Source organism: Cydia amplana, chromosome 24, assembly GCF_948474715.1.
Source record: "Cydia amplana chromosome 24, ilCydAmpl1.1, whole genome shotgun sequence".
Taxonomy (NCBI): Eukaryota; Metazoa; Arthropoda; class Insecta; order Lepidoptera; family Tortricidae; genus Cydia; species Cydia amplana.
In genome coordinates this window covers 3,933,706-3,954,214 of record NC_086092.1, presented here as the reverse complement: position 1 = coordinate 3,954,214, position 20,509 = coordinate 3,933,706, and the positions used below count along the sequence as shown (strand labels likewise).

The 20,509-nt window shown below is 38.8% G+C and overlaps 2 protein-coding genes across 2 annotated transcripts in view; one reads left to right on the top strand and one right to left on the bottom strand.

The window, feature by feature from the left end:
- Positions 1 to 3,175, bottom strand: part of LOC134659177 (adenosylhomocysteinase-like 1) — a 33,597-nt gene extending 30,422 nt beyond the window's left edge. Inside the window, exon 1 of the mRNA XM_063514809.1 lies at positions 2,547 to 3,175. Within this exon, the coding sequence (XP_063370879.1) occupies positions 2,547 to 2,790 (244 nt within the window). The 5' untranslated portion in view covers positions 2,791 to 3,175. The remainder of the gene's footprint in view (positions 1 to 2,546) is intronic.
- Positions 3,176 to 3,575: 400 nt separating this feature from the next.
- LOC134659176 (uncharacterized) lies at positions 3,576 to 19,043 on the top strand. Its single transcript, XM_063514808.1, has 8 exons — positions 3,576 to 3,658; positions 6,508 to 6,625; positions 9,212 to 9,366; positions 11,860 to 11,963; positions 12,424 to 12,575; positions 14,869 to 14,943; positions 16,079 to 16,194; positions 17,848 to 19,043. Exons 2-8 carry the CDS (start codon positions 6,514 to 6,516, stop codon positions 18,964 to 18,966), a joined length of 1,833 nt encoding a protein of 610 aa, XP_063370878.1. The 5' UTR covers positions 3,576 to 3,658; positions 6,508 to 6,513; the 3' UTR covers positions 18,967 to 19,043.
- The last annotated feature ends 1,466 nt before the right edge of the window (positions 19,044 to 20,509 follow it).

The window sequence follows — 20,509 nt, the reverse complement described above, 5'->3', positions numbered from 1 at the left end:
GTAATTACCTGTGTGCAAGTTGAGAAAATAAAACTAAAAAAAAATAAAAAAATTCTACCAAATCCTCTAAATTTTCTCAATTATTATTATTATTATTTAAATTATGTGAAATGTTTCCTTAGGCCGCAACGCAATACACTGCGCAAGTAGCAAATGGAAATCCGCGTGGTCTCTGCCTACCCCTCCGGGAAATAGGCGTGATTATATGTATGTATGTACATTTCCCCTGACTTGGACTCTGTATTAGAAATGGACAGATGGACATCCTTTTGGACACGTCATCACATCTCCATGGCGCCATCTTGCCCTCCCCTCCCCCTTCGAAAACAACGTAACCACCAACATAACCAACGGCGCATAAGACCTTTCAACAAACATGTCGTATGGCAATATAAATATCACTTGAGACGTGAGAGACGTTGAATAATTCCAGAATAATGTATTACAAACGGCCATAAATAAAACATGGCGCTCATCAAATTAAGTATTTTGAGGGCGTTTTGGGGTGAAAACATTTATTAACTAGGTAAATAACGCTTCAGTTGTCTCATAAAAGTATATTGTGTCTTTTAACCATAGAGTAATATAAGTAAAGAAAGAGTAGTAACTCCATACATCAGTTTTATTACCAAAGCGCGAGTTATTTCGTAGTCGACATCTAACGTCAAGTAGTGGAAATATCAGTACCCCTACTTGACACCAGATGTCGCAAATGTCGGTACTGACGAGAAATGTACTGCTAAAACAATTTTCAACTAATATTATAAGCGGAAGGAGTTGCAAATAGGGTTCTGGTACATCCGGTTATGATATTAGCTGAAAATTGTAGAGCAAGAGTTTTAGTTTGCCGCCACATCTATTGTCAACTAGCAGAACTGATAATTTCCGCTACTTGAAGCTAGTAGAAGCTTTTAGTAATATCACTGTATATATCTTGTTTGTAAATGAATGACTGTTTTTTCTCTATGCTTTTAACAAAGACTTAAATGGTTAGCAACACACATGTGGTGCCCATGCGCCTTGTGGCTTCGGAGGCCGCTTAGTACCAGGCAGACTGTACAGTTGTTTGCCACCATAGTAATAGAGAAGATATACCCTGGATTTTGGATCACAAATCATACCTAGAGAGTTGGGTGGGTAAAGAGTTTTAAATATTAATTTTATTCAATATTAAATGTAGGTATTTAGAAAAACATTTGTGTATCACAAACTAGAAGTCCTAATTCTCCTGTATAGGATTTGTCTTGTAGCAAAGATGTTGGCATGTGTGATTATTTTTTTCCAGTTAAAATATTAAAATCTGTTTAATAAATTCAACAACAAGCCCTGAGGATATCATTTTGATCAGTTCATTCTGTCTATATTGCACCCACCTAGGTAGGTATCTACTATCTCAATTTAGATGTACACCATAATCTTGAACACATACCTAAAACATTATATGTATCATCCACCCTGTTAGCTATCAATTCAGAAACCTTATTCCATAGATATAAGGTCCATATTCGGCTAAGAGTGTTGCTGTTATTTTAGTTTACAATAGTGAACTCTAATACAACTGAATTAAGTATATATTTGAATGTCTGGTAGAAAGTTACATAAATAAAGCCAATTAAAGAGTGAATGTTAACAAAGTTGTGTGAAGTTTAGAATATTCATTTTAATTGAAACCTTAATTGTGTATTAATAAAGTTCTTTTTGAGTTACACCACTTTTTAGCCAGTTTACTAAAGGTACCTAATGCTGTAAATTAAAAAAAAATTGAAACCCCTGATACCTATATATAGCTGGTATATATAATTCAAATTTTCTATGGGACAATATCCCTTCGCGCCTACATTTTTCAAATCTGCCGCCTTTTTCTACTGTCAAGATCTGGTTGACCAAGTATACCTTCCAACCCAGAGGGTAAACTAGGCTGTATCTTATTGGCATAAGTCTGTACTTTTTCGGTAGAAAAAAAAATGTTACACCTGACCCGTGTCCAAATCCATATTTGTGTAATTTATCCACTCTAAGGTGAAAAATTGTCATATTTTCTGCATATGTATGCCGCAAATATGATTTGGTTAACATTTCCTTTTCTAACATGGCAGTTAGGGCAACTAGCCCTAAACTGCCATGTGTAAGGGTCCCAATCCACTGAAACCATCTCATGGTTCTCAACCATCATCAGATGAAAGGTACTCGAGTACTTCATCAGTCTAAGACCTAAGAATATATAATTCAGGAGAAACAACACAAATTCCCAAGATGATTGATTACCAAGACTCCTGTTTTTTTTAGAGATATCCTGTAAAATTCACCAGCTTTAAAAAAAACTTCTGTTGACATTAATCTTTATCTATAATACTCATACTCATATATAATAGAAATAAAATAGACTAACTTAAAAATAAAAAGGTCAACAACACAGACAGCAAGCAATTAAAATAATTTGAATTCCTGCCAACACTACAAAAACAACAGTAATTTTCGACTGAAGTACTTGTATCCATGGTCATGAAATAAATTAAAAAAAAAAACAGTAACTTTTTAAAACTCACCAGTATAGGACGTGGAACTGTATGAATCCGCCGACGATGCCGACAGAGATCTACTTCTATATCTTGCAGATTTTTTTAGGGCTCCAGACTTGACTCTGGGGCCCTCAAACTTCCCAGCAGCCCCTTCTACCGTGGAGCCCCCTCGCACTTGCCCGGGGTCTGTTACAGGACTATCGCTGGCCACATTCGCCGCAGAAACACTTTCTTTCCGATGGTGATTGGGTTCTCCATGGCCATCAGACATTTTATATTTAAAAAAATGTATTAGATTTTTTTTACGGTTTTCGCGACTTCTTACTAGTAGAACGGTGGGTTAAACTATTTAATCAATAAATTATAAATGTACTAAAAAATACTAGCGTTTTATGTAAGCGTGTAAATTAAAAATATCAATAATAACACCACAATTAAGCCGCAACGGCTCTACTTCTTTTATCCTAACGAATAAACACAAATTACGGTAATAAATAAATTCTTTGGTTTAATTAATACAGTTCTTTTAAAGCTTTTTGCATTTTGGTTAAAATAAGTAATACTATATCGGAAAAATCGTTTTTCCAGCTACACTTCCGCCCGTAGTTTCACACCCCTCCACTTCACCCCCTGAAATGACTGAAATGTCATTTTTCGATCGGGCCAAGATCCGGCGACATAAGTTGTCCTAACCGGTATTTATCGACGTTTTCATGAAAGTTCAATAACCTTTTTATTCACTAAAATGATTCAAAAGTAAGGTAACACATTTTTAACAACACTAAATTACGTTTTGATAATAAACTTTAGTTTATTAATAAATTAATAAGTTTAGTAATAAATTTAAACAGCAATATATACTTGGTCAACCAGATCTTGACAGTAGAAAAAGGCCGCAAATTTGAAAAATGTAGGCGCGAAGGGATATCGTCCCATAGAAAATTTGAATTTCGCGCCTTTTTTTGCTGACAAGATTTTGTTGACCAGCTATAGGTAAGTTTGCCGGCTTTACCGTAAATCCAAGTAAACCGTTTCGGTACGTCACTAGTTACCAATATGGCAGTGATACGTATGACAACTGCAACTCCACTACACAGCTAGGAAATAATAACTTATTATTTGTTCATATACTTTATTTGGTGAGTAAAACTACGAGAAAATACCTTTCAAATAATATAAGGAAGCGATGGCTGGTAAAAATATAGTTCGAGTTTGATTTATGAAACGTGTCAGAGCTGTAAGAAAAGGGCAATTTTGAAATCTGTCGTGGTTTTTACCGGCATATATTTGCATTTACGTGAGAAATAAGCAGCACATAGTGTAACATGTGTGTTAAAAGCGTATTACAATAAACATAGTAAGAATCGGATACTATTTTAATTGATTCTTTTGCGTATTACTTGATTTTGTGGAAAGCGATTTGATGCTTCACTCAAATCTATATAGACGTATTTCCCTGAGTCGTGTCTAAAATGTAGCTTTCTTTGTTCCATCCTGTTGCCTGTTACCGATTACGGTTGCGGTGTTTCTGTAATCGTATCACATGTTTACGTCCGTATATGTGATATGTTGCGAATTCATATGCATTGTTTACATATGACATTAGCCAAGGCTTTTATTCGCGAGTTGTTATTTATGTGAGCACACTCGTCAAAACAATCAGCTTAGTGACTCATTTTATGGTTTTAAGTAAAAGTATGTTGGTCTGCTATTGTTCATGGTTATGTTATTATGTTGTATGTTAACCTACATGTACAACATAATATCTAATAGCAATCTAATTTGATGGGTTTTATTTTAACACAAGTTAGTATGGTGTTATAATCCAGATATTTACCATATGTAACAAACATTTGTGATCCCTGAGGCCCGTTTCTCAAAAGCTTGTAACTTGTAATACAAGTGGAAGTCCCTTCCTAACAAAAGCTGTCAAAAAGTGACATCCGCTTGTATTACAAGTTACAAGCTTTTGAGAAACGGGCCCCGGGTACTTATTTAATTTGTACAGTCGACGTCAAAGATATATTTACAATTGAAAGTTACAAAAATATCTTTACATTAAAATAAGTTGCCATGTAATGTGACAAGTACTTGTTTACGTGATATATTACAGTTTTATATTTTCACACAATGTGCCCAAAATATGTTTACACTATTTAATCCGTGTAGTTTGCCCCTTTTTATGACGTATGTTCGTTTACATGACAAGTTACAGAATAATATTTACTCTTAATGTACCAAATTAAATTGCATGTAAAGATCTAATGTAATATTTACAATCAACCATACATAAACAGTTTTATACCTCCTGCTAAATAAATATCTTTACAAACATTTGAAAGCTGCATTCTAATTTCAAATAATGACAATCGTCGAAAAGAGTACCATACTGTCAAATGGTCTGTTTGTCTCGTTCGTTTAGATGACGTCAATGCTATGTCGAGTATGTAATTCCGATGTTTACATTTAAACCATTTTCAGTATTTTTGATTTTCAGGGTTTCGTACCCAAAGGTTAAAACCGACCCAATTACTAAACCTCTACTGTCCGTTCGTCTGTCTGTCTGTCACCAGACTGCATCTATCTCACAAATAGTTAAAACTTTCAGACGATGTATTTCTGTGCCGTTAAGTTTAATAACAAATACTAAAATCAGAATAAAATAAATATTTAAGTGGAGCTCCCATACAACAAACGTGATTTTTTGCCAATTGTACAGAACCCTTAATGGACGAATCCGACTCGCCCTTGGCCGGTTATTTTGTAAATGCATAGATACTGAAGAATTATAAGTTAACCCTTTTCGGCGCCATGTCAAACGCAAAAGCTAATATGAATATTCTTAATATGAATTAATAAAAATAAGTAAGAAGGTAAAGAAAATTATAGCAAGGAGGTTTCATAAATAAAAAGTAGGCCAGAATGAAATAGGTGAATTATAAAGAAATTAGTAAATAAACAGGTGAATTGTGTAAATATGTTTTTGTAGCAGAATGCGTAAAAGTTTTTTGCATCATGAAACGTAAAAACAGAAATGTTGCTCTTGACGTGTATCACGTTTGACACATTGGGTGTAAATATTATTCTGTAACTTGTCATGTAAATGAACATACGTCAGAAAAAGGGGCAAACTACATGGATTAAATAGTGTAAACATATTTTGGGCACATTGTGTGAAAATATAAAACTGTAATATATCACGTAAACAAGTACTTGTCACATTACATGGCAACTTATTTTAATGTAAAGATTTTTTTGTAACTTTCAATTGTAAATATATCTTTGACGTCGACTGTACACTCTAGCTTGCTAGGGCTAGGCCAACTTAGGGTGTCCAGGTCAAATCTGGACATGTCCAGCATTGTATGCTTCTGTATAGATAGCTAAATATTAATGAATGTTAAATTCGATTATTGAACCCAGGCTTTTAGTTCTTTAACAAAAACTATGGCTAATAATTGTATTTTCTAAATTTAAACCATGTATCAACCCTAGGCCAATTAAGGATTCTTTTATTGGTTTTGCTATACCAGGGACCTGTTTCTCAAAAGCTTGTAACTTGTAATACAAGCGGATGTCACTTTTTGACAGCTTTTGTTATAAAGGGACTTCCACTTGTTTTACAAGTTACAAGCTTTTGAGAAACGAGCCCCTGGGATCACCAATTAAATAGTTTCTTACAGCACAATATAGTCAGCGGTGGATAGACAGAATCTTAACATTCTTAAATAGTATCAGGGTTCGAAAGGATAGTCGTATCAATGATAGTTATCTTGATAATTATCGTGATTTTTATGCGTGATAATTATCGATTTGATAATAACCTGAAATATAAAAAACGGCACGATCATTATTTTTTTACTATCAAAGAAAATAAATAGAGCACCATTCATGCCTGGGATAATTATCCGATATTTATCGGATATCAAAGACTATAATTATCTGGATAATTTCGAATCCTGAATAGTGTATACATATTGTGTTTCAGCACATAATGTCGACCCCGGGGCGCGGGCGCGGCTACTCGGGCCGCCACCATCTGCGCTCCCCTCGGCCTGGCGACGACGATTCGCGCGCCTTGGCTGAACTGAGCCCCAGAGCTACAGGTACATTTCTCTCTCTTTAACCCTACTCTTCGGCATAGAGAAAAAAAATACATAGAGTGCTCACTTCATACATCACTTTTAGTACCAAAAAGACTATTAGCATCGAGTAGCGGAACTATCAGTACTGCTACTTGACAATAGATGTAGAACCGACCGGAAAGTCTTATGCTGTTGAGATAAGACTTTCCGGTCGGTGCTACATCTATTGTCAAGTAGCAGTACTGATAGTTCCGCTACTCGATGCTAGATGTAGACAGTGAAATTAATAGTCTGAACTGATGTATGGAGTGAGCACTCTTGTCTTACTTATTTCTCTATGTCTTCGGGTGTAGGCCTCCTTCATTTTGCGCCAGTCGTCACGGTTCTGTGCAACCTGAAGCCACTTCATCCCCGCAGTCCTTTTGATGTCTTTGTCCCAACACATATTGGGTGTTGAGGACGCTCTTCCCCCCATGGTCGCCACTCGAGTAGTTGTTTACTCCTGTATCCTGAGCTAATCAGTTCCAGAAGTGACCCGCAAACTTCCGAATGTAAATAAGTATATAAACAAATGATACATATATGTATTATGAATGCCTGCTATCATTAGCGCATATTCATCCGCACAAGCACAGAATAAATAATAGTACTGCCGTACAGAAATAACACTTTTTAAAAAACAGAAATTTGACAGCAATTCAGGGTCGAATCATGTTGTCCTATCCCTTTCGGTGGTTGTGCATGCAAAGGAACGTCAAGTTGTGCCAGCCCTAATAATTGCTCGTAGCAACGCTGAACCGATCGGAGTCGAGAGTCCCCGAAAGGTCCAGTGTCACCCCACTGGCACAAGTCAGCGGCGCGATAATAGGTAATTAATTAATTATAGGGGTGTAACAAAAGAGCAAAGTTGGTTTTTGCTGATAGTTCTAATTTTGAGTCCTGAACAAGCGAAAAGTTCTAAGATTAGGGTCCGTACCCAAAGGGTAAAAACGGGACCCTATTACTAAGACTCCACTGTCCGTCTGTCTGTCTGTCACCAGGCTGTATCTCATGGACCGTGATCCCAGATGACGTATTTCAGTTGCCGCTATAACAAGAAATACTAAAAACAGAATATAATAAATATTTAAGTGGTGTTCACATACAACAAACGTGATATTTGCCGCTTTTTGCGTAATGGTACGGAACCCTTCGTGCGCGAGTCCGACACGCACTTGGCCGGTTTTTTAGAATCTTGAGCATAAATAGTGTTTACAACCCACTTCATATTTTTACAACACTAGTCATAAAAATGTTCAAGAGTACGAAGAGCCTTTTCAAGGTCAGAAAGACAATGTAAGTTTAGTAATAGGGATTAAGGACCCACCCTTTAGATTATTTTCCTGTCGTCTGATAAAACTATCCTTCCAAAAATCAACTCTATTTCCAAAACAAGAAGATTGAAATTCAGACAGCCGCTCTCACAGGTAGATGGCCAACTTTAACAATGATACCACATGTCACCACCGACCACACTGTAATACTTACCGTATTGGGTCGTAATACTTGTCACTCACACTTGCACAGTCGTAGCGGGAGTGAAAGAGACTGTAATATGATCTGGGTCGTAATCTTATAAAGTTATAGCAGTTCGTAAAGTAAGCCTTATTGTTAAGACATAAGGTCCATCGATAGTTAATCAAGAATGTAGGTAGGTTGTTAGTTTTTACTACCTGTCACTTTAAAGTACAATACCCACAGTCTTTATTGTATTTTGTAACCACCTGTACGATCAGTCGTATTTTGATCGTTCCGTGTGGTGTATTATCTATTAGCTTTCTGCGTTCTTGTGTAAATAGTGATATAATTTTTGAAATGGGCGTCGAAAAAGTAGTGACGGATCCGGATACAACAGGTATCATTATCATTATACTTATTTTTCTACTCCCGTACTTTTATTTGTCATTTAAAGGATGACAAAGGGCTCCGTTTGCAACCACATAATCTCATACTCCGCAATTTCTATACTGATGGCAATAAAATACTAACGAGTCTTATCAAAACTACAAAGTTACAAACACTGATAAACTCGAAGACTATATTTGTGTACCTACTTACTTTTTTTTTTTTCAAGCAAGTGATATGAATTTACAAACCTGCGACTCTTGTCACCATGCCTGTCACGTTCTAACAAGTATGTGAGTGCGAAAGTGATATGCATAGTGACATGCGATAAAAATGGAACCATGCTACGCCCGCTGGAGTTCAAAATATTCTATAACAAAATTTTCATTTCACCAAATGCCATATTTTGAGTGATACTCATTTGTCCTTTAAAATATTGATCGTAATCATCAGGAAACACCAAAATTTTTCCATGTAAACCATTATTTTACAAAATATAGTTGGTCAAACCAATTTATCAGTCAGTAAGAACCAGGAAAACTTATTTTTTTTGGGTGCTAGTACTAGTGTAAGACAAAGATAGTATGATTCTCTCTGTCTAAGTTTGAATTGAGACAGTCCTTTGACAAGCTATAGAACAAATGAGAATCACCCAACATCATTCACTCATCAATCATCATCCCATATAATAATCGAAACAATTTAAAGCTCCCATGTTCACAGACAAGCCGGAGCCTAAACAGGAGAAAGAGAAGGAAGATGTGGCAGACAAGGAGAGGAAGAGAGAGGAAGTGAAGTATCATGTGAGCGGAGAAGATGAAACGGCTTTGAAAGAGCTGCTACAGATTGAAGAGCCATACACACCGCTTCTGACATTGGTGAGTTTTATATTTAGTAGTATTATAGACAGAAAGAGAAATATGTGGGAAACAGGTAGAGGAAAAGAGAGGGAAGTATCATGTGAGCGGAGAAGATGAAACGGCTTTGAAAGAGCTGCTACAGATTGAGGAGCCATACACACCACTTCTGACATTGGTGAGTTTTATATTTAAGTACTAATATTATAGACAGAGAGAGGAAGATGTGGGAGACAGGGAGAGGGAGAGAGAGGGAAGTATGTCAGCGGGGTGAGGCGGCTTTGAAAGAGCTGCTGCAGATTGAGGAGCAATACACTCCGCTTCTGACTTTGGTGAGTTTTATATTTAGTAGTATTATAGACTGAAAGAGAAAGATGTGGGAGACAGGGAGAGGAAGAGAGAGGGAAGTATCATGTGAGCGGAGAAGATGAAACGGCTTTGAAAGAGCTGCTACAGATTGAGGAGCCATACACACCACTTCTGACATTGGTGAGTTTTATATTTAAGTACTAATATTATAGACAGAGAGAGGAAGATGTGGGAGACAGGGAGAGGGAGAGAGAGGGAAGTATGTCAGCGGGGTGAGGCGGCTTTGAAAGAGCTGCTGCAGATTGAGGAGCAATACACTCCGCTTCTGACTTTGGTGAGTTTTATATTTAGTAGTATTATAGACTGAAAGAGAAAGATGTGGGAGACAGGGAGAGGAAGAGAGAGGGAAGTATCATGTGAGCGGAGAAGATGAAACGGCTTTGAAAGAGCTGCTACAGATTGAGGAGCCATACACACCACTTCTGACATTGGTGAGTTTTATATTTAAGTACTAATATTATAGACAGAGAGAGGAAGATGTGGGAGACAGGGAGAGAGAGGGAAGTATGTCAGCGGGGTGAGGCGGCTTTGAAAGAGCTGCTGCAGATTGAGGAGCAATACACTCCGCTTCTGACATTGGTGAGTTTTATATTAAGTAATATTATAGACAGAAAGAGAAAGATGTGGGAGACAGGGAGAGGAAGAGAGAGGGAAGTATCATGTCAGTGGGACTTTTATTTTTAACCCCCGACGCAAAAAGAGGGGTGTTCTATGTTTGACGCCAATGTCTTTCTCTCTGTGGCATGGTAGCTCTCTAACGGATGGACCGATTTCGATTCAGTTTTTTATGTGAAAGCGAGTTTCCTTGCGGTGGTTCTTAGCTATGTTTGATAGAAATTCATCCAGCACTTAGAGGAATATCAGCTATTTTCCAAAATGATGTAAATTGTAAGGCATTGGCATAAAATGGATTTTACAGTACATATGGCCCTATTTTCCCGCACTAGTGCGTAAAATAACACTTTTCGTGTGTATGGCAAAAGTTTAAAGGGCCATAATATCGAATACCTTTAAACGAGCAATTCTTGCATATTTATTTATATATATATTTCGGGGATCTCGGAAACGGCTCTAACGATTTCGATGAAATTTGGTATATAGGGGTTTTCGGGGGCAAAAAATCGATCTAGCTAGGTCTTATCTCTGGGAAAACGCAATTTTTTGAGATTTTATATGTTTTCCGAGCTTGCTCGGTCTCCCAGATATTATACTGTAAAACGTTGTACGATACACGTGCGAATAGGTAAATCGCCACTCGTTTCGAATTTCCTCTTTTCCGCACTTGTATCGTAAATAACTATTGTAGAGGGGCAGTTGCGATGGCTGATAGCCAATGATCGGAATAGGTAGTGCCATTTGGGGTGAATGACCTCAAACATTGTACTGAACATGGATAAGACTCGGGATTCCAAGACTCTTATTTTTTCACGAAAATATTTCTTGGCATGTCTTTAATAGGCTACATGACCAATTTTCATTTATGGTATCAATCGATCGGATTTATTTTAGGATAAAATGTCTATATGGGACCCATTGCATTAAAGCAAAACAAAAGTCAGAAATTATAGTCAAAGTCCGACAGTCGCACTTCACTCGCGAAACGGCCCTCACAAAAGGATAAGTGAACGTGACGTCAAGGTCATTGAGATCCCATCTTGAAGTATGGGCAAAACAAGAAAATTGCGTTTTTGTCCGTGAAATATTGCGTTTTTATGTATATAGTTGCTATACAATATTTTTTGGATAAAATGTAAGGAATCGACTGGTACCCTTACTTTTATCGTTTTTGGAAGTTAAAAAAAACTTAAATTTCGAAACTTTCAGGTCCTGTATTTTTGTAACATTTCCGTATTTTATTTTAATATCCACATTATTATTTTAAATTGCTCATTTGCTATCTATTTTCCTATATTTTGTTATAAAATTCAACATGTGTCATCATCCCTATTGAAGTAGGTAATATGAAAACCCGGGGTGAAAAGGTATATCCATACTAAGCTTACGCACCGAAGTCCCGTGAAATGGCACTACCAATTCCGATCACTGCTGATAGCGCATGGGAGGGGCATACAATGCCCTTGAATATGACTTATATTATTTACTTTTAAAGTGATATTTTCTATATTAGTTACAATTTATTTTCAGTTGGAACAATTCTCGCCGGGCGAGGACGGTATCGCGTTCAACAGGAAACTGAAACATTTCGAGACTACAGTGTCCAGCTTATGCCCCGATGAGGCACACCTGCAGTAAGTTCTACATTTTTCGTCAGTAGCGACACTTGGTGTCAACTAGCAGAACTGATAATGTCCGCTACTTGACGCTAGATGTCGAATACGAAATAACTCGCGTTTTGATAAGAAAATGGATGTATGGAGTTACCACTCTTTCTTTACTTATATTTCTCTATAATCTCTATATTACTATTACTGTACTACTATTTGAGTCAATCAACTATTTCTTGTTGTTATTCTGTCCCATCAGCGAGGAGACAATATATAGCATAGATTGTTAGAAGAACTGCTGTACCATGTCCTACTAACATGCTCAGTAGATGTCCCATCATGGAAAGGTCTTATAACTACCATAAAATGCAAGTTTGGTTCATTTAAATACGAAAAACCTACAATTTTAAGAGTGACTCACGAGACCGTAACCATAGCAACGTGTGACAAGAAAAAGTTGATTAACCCATTTATAAACTTCCAGACAAGCTTTCGGCACGTTCCGCGCGGCGGCGCTGCTGTCGGCAGTGACGTCACGCAAGCTGGCCGCCGTGGGCGCCTCCTTCACGCGGCAGTCGCGCCAGCAGCTGCTGCGCGGAGCCCTACTGAACGTCGTCATGCAGGGGACCTTCTCTAGTAAGTATCTTATAAGGGGGTATATCTGTAACCTTCCAGACAAGCTTTCGGCACGTTCCGCGCGGCGGCGCTGCTGTCGGCGGTGACGTCACGCAAGCTGGCCGCCGTGGGCGCCTCCTTCACGCGGCAGTCGCGCCAGCAGCTGCTGCGCGGAGCCCTACTGAACGTCGTCATGCAGGGGACCTTCTCTAGTAAGTATCTTATAAGGGGGTATATCTGTAACCTTCCAGACAAGCTTTCGGCACGTTCCGCGCGGCGGCGCTGCTGTCGGCGGTGACGTCACGCAAGCTGGCCGCCGTGGGCGCCTCCTTCACGCGGCAGTCGCGCCAGCAGCTGCTGCGCGGAGCCCTACTGAACGTCGTCATGCAGGGGACCTTCTCTAGTAAGTATCTTATAAGGGGGTATATCTGTAACCTTCCAGACAAGCTTTCGGCACGTTCCGCGCGGCGGCGCTGCTGTCGGCGGTGACGTCACGCAAGCTGGCCGCCGTGGGCGCCTCCTTCACGCGGCAGTCGCGCCAGCAGCTGCTGCGCGGAGCCCTACTGAACGTCGTCATGCAAGGGACCTTCTCTAGTAAGTATCTTATAAGGGGGTATATCTGTAACTTTCAGACAAGCTTTCGGCACGTTCCGCGCGGCGGCGCTGCTGAGCCCTACTGAACGTCGTCATGCAAGGGACCTTCTCTAGTAAGTATCTTATAAGGGGGTATATCTGTAACTTCCAGACAAGCTTTCGGCACGTTCCGCGCGGCGGCGCTGCTGAGCCCTACTGAACGTCGTCATACAGGGGACCTTCTCTAGTAAGTATCTAGTCTAATTTGCTTACATAGACATAAATACGTGAGTAAAAGGAGTCTACCCTCAAGGGAACGCATTTTAAAATAAAATTAAGTAACAATTAAAAAATAAAAATAAAAAGTGTAATTACATTACTAACGTATAAAACACTTTCCTGTGAGCTGCAAATTGGCTACACGACATAAAATAAATGTATAGATCTTTAAGACACATTACATTAAGGACACACCCCTTTTGGCGGACATATTTGTATGTAACAAAAATTATAAACAATAAAGAACTTTCTATTCTATTCTATTCTATTTGCTTACACAAATTTAATAACACGACTGTATTACCACAGAATAAGTAATAGTATCTAAATTAGTCTGAGATTCTTCTTCCTCGCGTTGTCCCGGCATTTTGCCACGGCTCATGGGAGCCTGGGGTCCGCTTGGCAACTAATCCCAGTAATTGGCGTGGGCACTAGTTTTTACGAAAGCGACTGCCATCTGACCTTCCAACCCAGAGGGTAAACTAGGCCCGTATTGGGATTAGTCCGGTTTCCTCACGATGTTTTCCTTCACCGAAAAGCGACTGGTAAATATCAAATGATAGTTCGTACATAAGTTCCGAAAAACGCATTGGTACGAGCCGGGGTTCGAACCCGCGACCTCCGGCAAGTCGCACGCTCTTACCGCTAGGCCACCAGCGCTTTCTAGTAAGATCTAGTCTAATTTGCTTATTCAAATTTAATAACACGACTGTATTACCACAGAATAAGTAATAGTATCTAAATTAGTCTTGAGATTATGTACCTACTTGTTATCACTCCATATGTAAACTAGTGGCTCTGTGAGCTGTAGACCTCGCGGGCATAAAAAAAAAAGAAAACTGGCCCCTATTTCACCACGGTGACAGGTGCCACAATTGTCGACATCACTGTTACTGACGTCACAGGCCTCCATAGACTACGGTAACCGCTTACCATCGGTCGGGCGGTGTGCTTGTTTACCACCAACATATTAATTAAAAAACTCCATTATATCGCCAGTAAATAAGTACTTATTTTGCGAAGCTAATGACAATTGTCACAAGAAACACGACAATTGTCACGAAATTCCGACACAGAACTCATTTCCTGTCAAGAATTACCGAAAGTTCTATTAAATCGTGTGACAATTGTCATCATCGTCATCATCATAAACTTCGAAAGAGAAATACCTGTTTTCTGCCGATATAATAAAGTTTTTTTAAATAATACAATGATGGTGGTAAACAGGAATACGGCCCGCTCTATGGTAAGCGGTAACCGTAGCCCATGGATGCCTGTGACGTCAGCAACAGTGACATTTGTCGAATTGTCGCACCTGTCGCCGTGGTGAAATAGGGGCCTGCTTACAAAATGTCAAGAAAATCGGTTGAGAATTGTGACCTGTAGAGAACATTTTTGCCCAGCCTGAAACGGAGACCTTCGCGGACGCTCGGTCACTTAATTAACCTTATTTTGTTAACAGAATTGGACGTGCTAGAGAGAGCCAATCCGCTGTTTCTCATAAATGCTGCTAACCTCATGGGAGATTATTTCGCAGGTAACAATCGTAGGCTATAATATCATGATAGGCATACATAACAGATGTTCACTTATAACGTAAAGAAAAAAAAGTACCTAGTAGTAATTAAGTGAAACCAATGATTTTTCACCACGCCAGCTCGGAAAGACTTACTTTGCACTTCAAAAACTGATAGCAAAGTTGCATTTTATTCACATGTGAGACAAAGTAATCAAATGCAAATTTTGAGTTGTTTTCTTACGTTTGCTGGTAGAATTGACTTTTAAATGATGATTTTGGATGATAAATATTTAATAACATTCATTTGGATTTAATTTGGTTTGATTTTGTTTCATATTTTACATTTAATATTTGCTAAATTTTGTGTTTCACTCGTGGGCAAATTTTGTTTAACCCTCGTGCTTTGAAACCCTCGCAACGCTCAACATTCCATTTTTCGAACCACCCGCTACGCTCGTGGTTCTATTTTGGAGTCTTTCGCTTGCTCGGGTATCAATATTAGCACGAGCGGTTAAACAACAACTTGGCCCCCTTGTAAAACAAATAAATATTATAAGAATCTAGTGCTAATACCCCTAAAAGGCCCCTAAAGCTTTGGATTCCTCCGAAAACGGTGCCGTCATATTACGGCCGCTATATAGCGTTGACTGACGTCACTAGAACGTTGTCTATGTAAACAAGATGGCGCGGTTTCCTAGACGGCGTTACGTTACGTTGATTGTCAACGTAACGTAAGATGACGGCCGTCATGACGGTGTCGATAGTTTCGTGAACGTTTTATTAGATAGCGGTGACGCCATTTTGAATAAATGACACGAGATTTGTGTAAATGATTCCGTACTACGATTATTTTCCTCTTCTGATGATATTTCATCCTCCAAGTAAATTAGAGATGATCAAGCAAATCTTGTCAGTAGGAAAAGGCGCGAAATTCAAATTTTCTATGGGACGTTATCCCATCGCGCCTAAATTTTTCAAATTTCCCGCTTTGACCTTGGTGGATGACGGTGTGTTATGACGCCGTGGTACTTTCCACATGTCGCCACCGTAAAGACGGCCGTCTTTTGCGGCCCATATATGACGGCCGTCATATGACGGCACCGTTTTCGGAGGAATCCAAAGCTTATATATATTTTATATTATGCCATTGCAGAAGCGCGCCTATGCAACGGTAATAAGGTCCACATCCTGGCGGGACCACTTCTCCAATACATGAAGGCACTGCTCGCTAGTGATGACATTCGCGCGCACCGCAGTCTCGCTACACAGGTAATTTATAGTTTGTCAAAGGACTGTCTCATTTCAAACATAGACAGAATCATACTATCTTTGTCTTACACTAAGTACTAGCACCCAAAAGAAAAGGATGAGTATAGTTTTTTTTTTGTTCTTATTTACTGACACTTTGGTTTGACCAACTATAGCTCTATTTACCCCTGAGAACCCTCTATAATAGTGTTTTTCTAACTTTTCCATACCTCGTTGTCATGGCAACATTATTTACGACCCGCTGTAACCTGTTATTTACTAAGGATTTACGACCATCCGTATGTATGTCCTTGCGACTAGGGAATGTGAACCGTTTTTTATTTGTATGAAATTTCGGTTAATAACCGGTTATTTTCCGGTTTTTCCATACAATTAAAAACCTGTTTACATTCCCTACTTGCGACCCATAGACTGAAAAGCCCCGTTATACACAAGATGGTTTTTCAACGTTTAACCATATTCTTACACAGCTATTTTTTTCACGATTAGATCGTTGGTCAAAGTTTTTCAGTGCGACCTACATTTAAGTGACCTCGTTGGCAACAATGTAATTAAAATTAATAATTTGCCCATTAAATCATGTTATAGACAGAGTTTGGATAATATTTAATAGTAAGTAAATTAAAACAGTAAGATCAGTATCTTAAGCTTTGGATTCCTCCGAAAACGGTGCCGTCATATGACGGCCGTCATATAGCGGCAGCAAAAGACGGCCGTCTTTACGGTGGCGACATGTGGAAAGTACCACGGCGTCATAACACACCGTCAGCCACCAAGGTCAAAGCGGCAAATTTGAAAAATGTAGGCGCGATGGGATAACGTCCCATAAAAAATTTGAATTTCGCGCCTTTTCCTACTGACAAGATTTGCTTGATCATCTATAATTTACTTTGAGGATGAAATATCATCAGAAGAGGAAAATAATCGTAGTACGGAATCATTTATTCAAATCTCGTGTCATTTATTCCAAAATGGCGTCACCGCTATCTAATAAAACGTTCACGAAACTATCGACACCGTCATGACGGCCGTCATCTTACGTTACGTTGACAATCAACGTAACGTAACGTCGTCTAGGAAACCGCGCCATCTTGTTTACATAGACAACGTTCTAGTGACGTCAGTCAACGCTATATAGCGGCCGTAATATGACGGCACCGTTTTCGGAGGAATCCAAAGCTTTAGAACTGTAGAATCTAATCTACCCTTTGATGTAAATCGCGCCTCTAACGATAGCGATGGCATGTCTTCTATCCGCCCTTGAGTAGATACAAGATACCGTCGGGTGATACTTCATACCCGAGGAAGTTGATTTTTCTTCGTCCGAACCATAGAGAAATATAGTAAGACAAGAGTGCTCACTCCATACATCAGTTAGACTATTCATTTCAGTGTCTACATCTAGCATCGAGTAGCGGAACTATCAGTACTGCTACTTGACAATAGATGTAGCACCGACCGGAAAGTCTTATCTCAACAGCATAAGATTTTCCGGTCGGTGCTACATCTATTGTCAAGTAGCAGTACTGATAGTTCCGCTACTCGATGCTAGTAATCTTTTTGGTACTAAAACTGATGTATGGAGTGAGCAATCTATGAATTTTTTTCTCTATGTCCGAACTCGCATTTATCGACAATCTTTTCTGTTTCCAGTTAATGCAGAATGGCAGAGAACTCCTATCAGTCTTATCTCAAGAGTTGGATGAGCTGTCCATTTCCATCCGTCTCCGTCTCCTCGCCCCGCCTGCCTCCAGCATCATCTGGCTTCTGCTGTCCGCAGACCTCTGCCTCAACAAATTCCTCCCTTTACCCAACACGCTACAACAGTTCTACGCTGCACACCTAGACCTGGCCTCCGAAGACAACTACAGCGAAGTCAGCTACGGATCGTGGAAGAAAAGCCCGGAGAAAGACGACTATAACCGGGCTGATGTCAGCTCAGACTTAAGCGACAAAGTCTCACAGAACATCTCTCAAATTAGCCTCGACGGGGACGGAGAAATGAAACCCAAACTCAGACCTATATTAGGCGCTGGCGCCGGACTTCTAAGACAAGAGCAAGCGCTATCCGTCAGCCAAGATAATTTTGAGACCTGGACTAGCAAAAACAGTCTTAGCAAGAGATACGATTTGAACTCCTGGCGACAAGAAGAGGAAAAGAAAGAGGAGGAACCTGTGTTCAACCCTACCGTTCTACCCCCTAATCTACAGAACTATCCAGTCACTGTCCCAGATTATCCACCACCTAACGTACCCAACGTAAACAGATTCAACAACTACATGCAGGAAAACTATCCCAACTACTTACAGCAAGGCGACGGAGCGTACATACAAAACTCGTACACCGGGAACACCAACTTCAACTCCCAAGGAGATGGCTTCGTTCAACAGTTCCCAAACGACCGACCAGCTCCGGAGAGAGTCAACAGCGAAATACAAAAAGCAAGCGCTAAACGGCCCGTAGAAAACTGGAGGAAAGACAAAGACGCTGAAGATCCTAACAGAAATAGACCGAGGAACTGGACTCGGCAGCGCTCTAAAGATAACTTAAGCGATGAGAAGGATCCAGAAAAAGAGGAGCGATACCGGTCCAACTCTAGAAGTTCCCGAGACAAAGTCCCCGGGAGATTCAGGCGCAACAGCACGGATAACCCAGACGGAGCGGTGAGCGGTACAGGCAAGACTCCACCTAGAAGACATGTCTCCGATGTCCCGAGGAGTCAGAAATATTGGGACCACGACGATAGATGTGACAAGGACTATAGCAGTTAGTGAATTAAATATGAAATAATTATAGTAAAATTTTAAGTGACTATGGAATTCATGTGGGTTTTGCGAAAGCCAAGATTTCTGATAAGAAAGCGATAGGTATGTGACTACTATATAATAATCAATTTTTTTCATAGACCAGGGAGGTATAAATTAGTGAAGAGTGACAAATCAACACATTATACAAATACATTATACAATATATTAAAACTAGATGGCGTTGTCACGTTAAAGATAAAGATAATTTTATTATATCTTCACCCTGATGATTGATAACAAAAAATAAAAGATTTTATTTTTGTGTCGTCACTTGAATACGAAATACTTTGTTGTTTACATGACTGTAGTAGTGCTACTATTTTTCAATGCATCGATGTAAAAAGAATAATAATGCGTGCCTCAGAAACAGAAAAAGTGACAACTTTGCCCATGTGGGCCATTTTATTTAAAGTTGTCCCCTACACTTTGTGTGGGATTTTTTTATGTTATTTCTACTCAGAATCATGAGCTCTTTTGATCCTAATAAGAGAAATAAAGTGTCCCAAATTTTCCATACATTTTTCGATCTTTCCATTCCGTGACCGCCATACAAAATCGATGAAAAATGGTAACGGAATGGGAAAAAACCTTGGGACACTTTTTTTCTCCTATTAGAATAGAAAGAGCTCGTGATTTTGAGTAGAAATAACATAGAAATTCACAAATTTAAAAAAAAAGTGTAGGGGACAACTTTAAATAAAATTACCCAGTGTATCACAAACAAGAAAGTTTCAACTTTGCCCGACGGCGAAATAAAAGTGACGCATAGTCCCAATTTGTATCAGTTTAAATTTGCTGCCATCCCACATCGTGGCGATCCTAATACGAATGCCATAGAGCTCACACTGGCATGGTAGCGGTAATAGTAATAATATAACCTATTTAATCTTCAGATATTTATAAAAAAAGCGCAAGATCTTTTTTATTGGTCTTAAATTGATCACGTTGGTAAGGTAGATAAATGAAGTTATTAAATTGAATTCTAAAATATTATTAATTTTGACTAATCTTACAAAAAATGGATTTCAACTGTAAGTCCAAAATTAGCATCATAGTCTTAATAAATATTTAGGTTTATTAAAACAAGGCAACCTTGAACTAAGTCAGGTGGTTGCTGATTTCGAATTATGACAAACTATAAATCAAATCAATATGATGATAGGCAATCTGAATTATTCCCCTGACCTATACGGCATAAAAATAAATTCATTATTTTTCATATTTCACAAAACTTAAGTTCCGTGTTTACCAGCAAAATTTTATTTTAAAAAGATATTTTCATATCTACAATTCTTCATCCCGTACCGGGACATTTATCCCTTTATATTATTTGCTCAATTCTCTGCAGTACCTTAATTCATGACAAAAGTAGAAATATTCCAATAGAAGATTTAGATATATATAATATAATATAAATAAATACACTACTAGACACTCCAATTGATTTACTCAAATATACACATATTCTAAATTGGTGTTGTATTTCATAAAAACAGTGCTCATATTA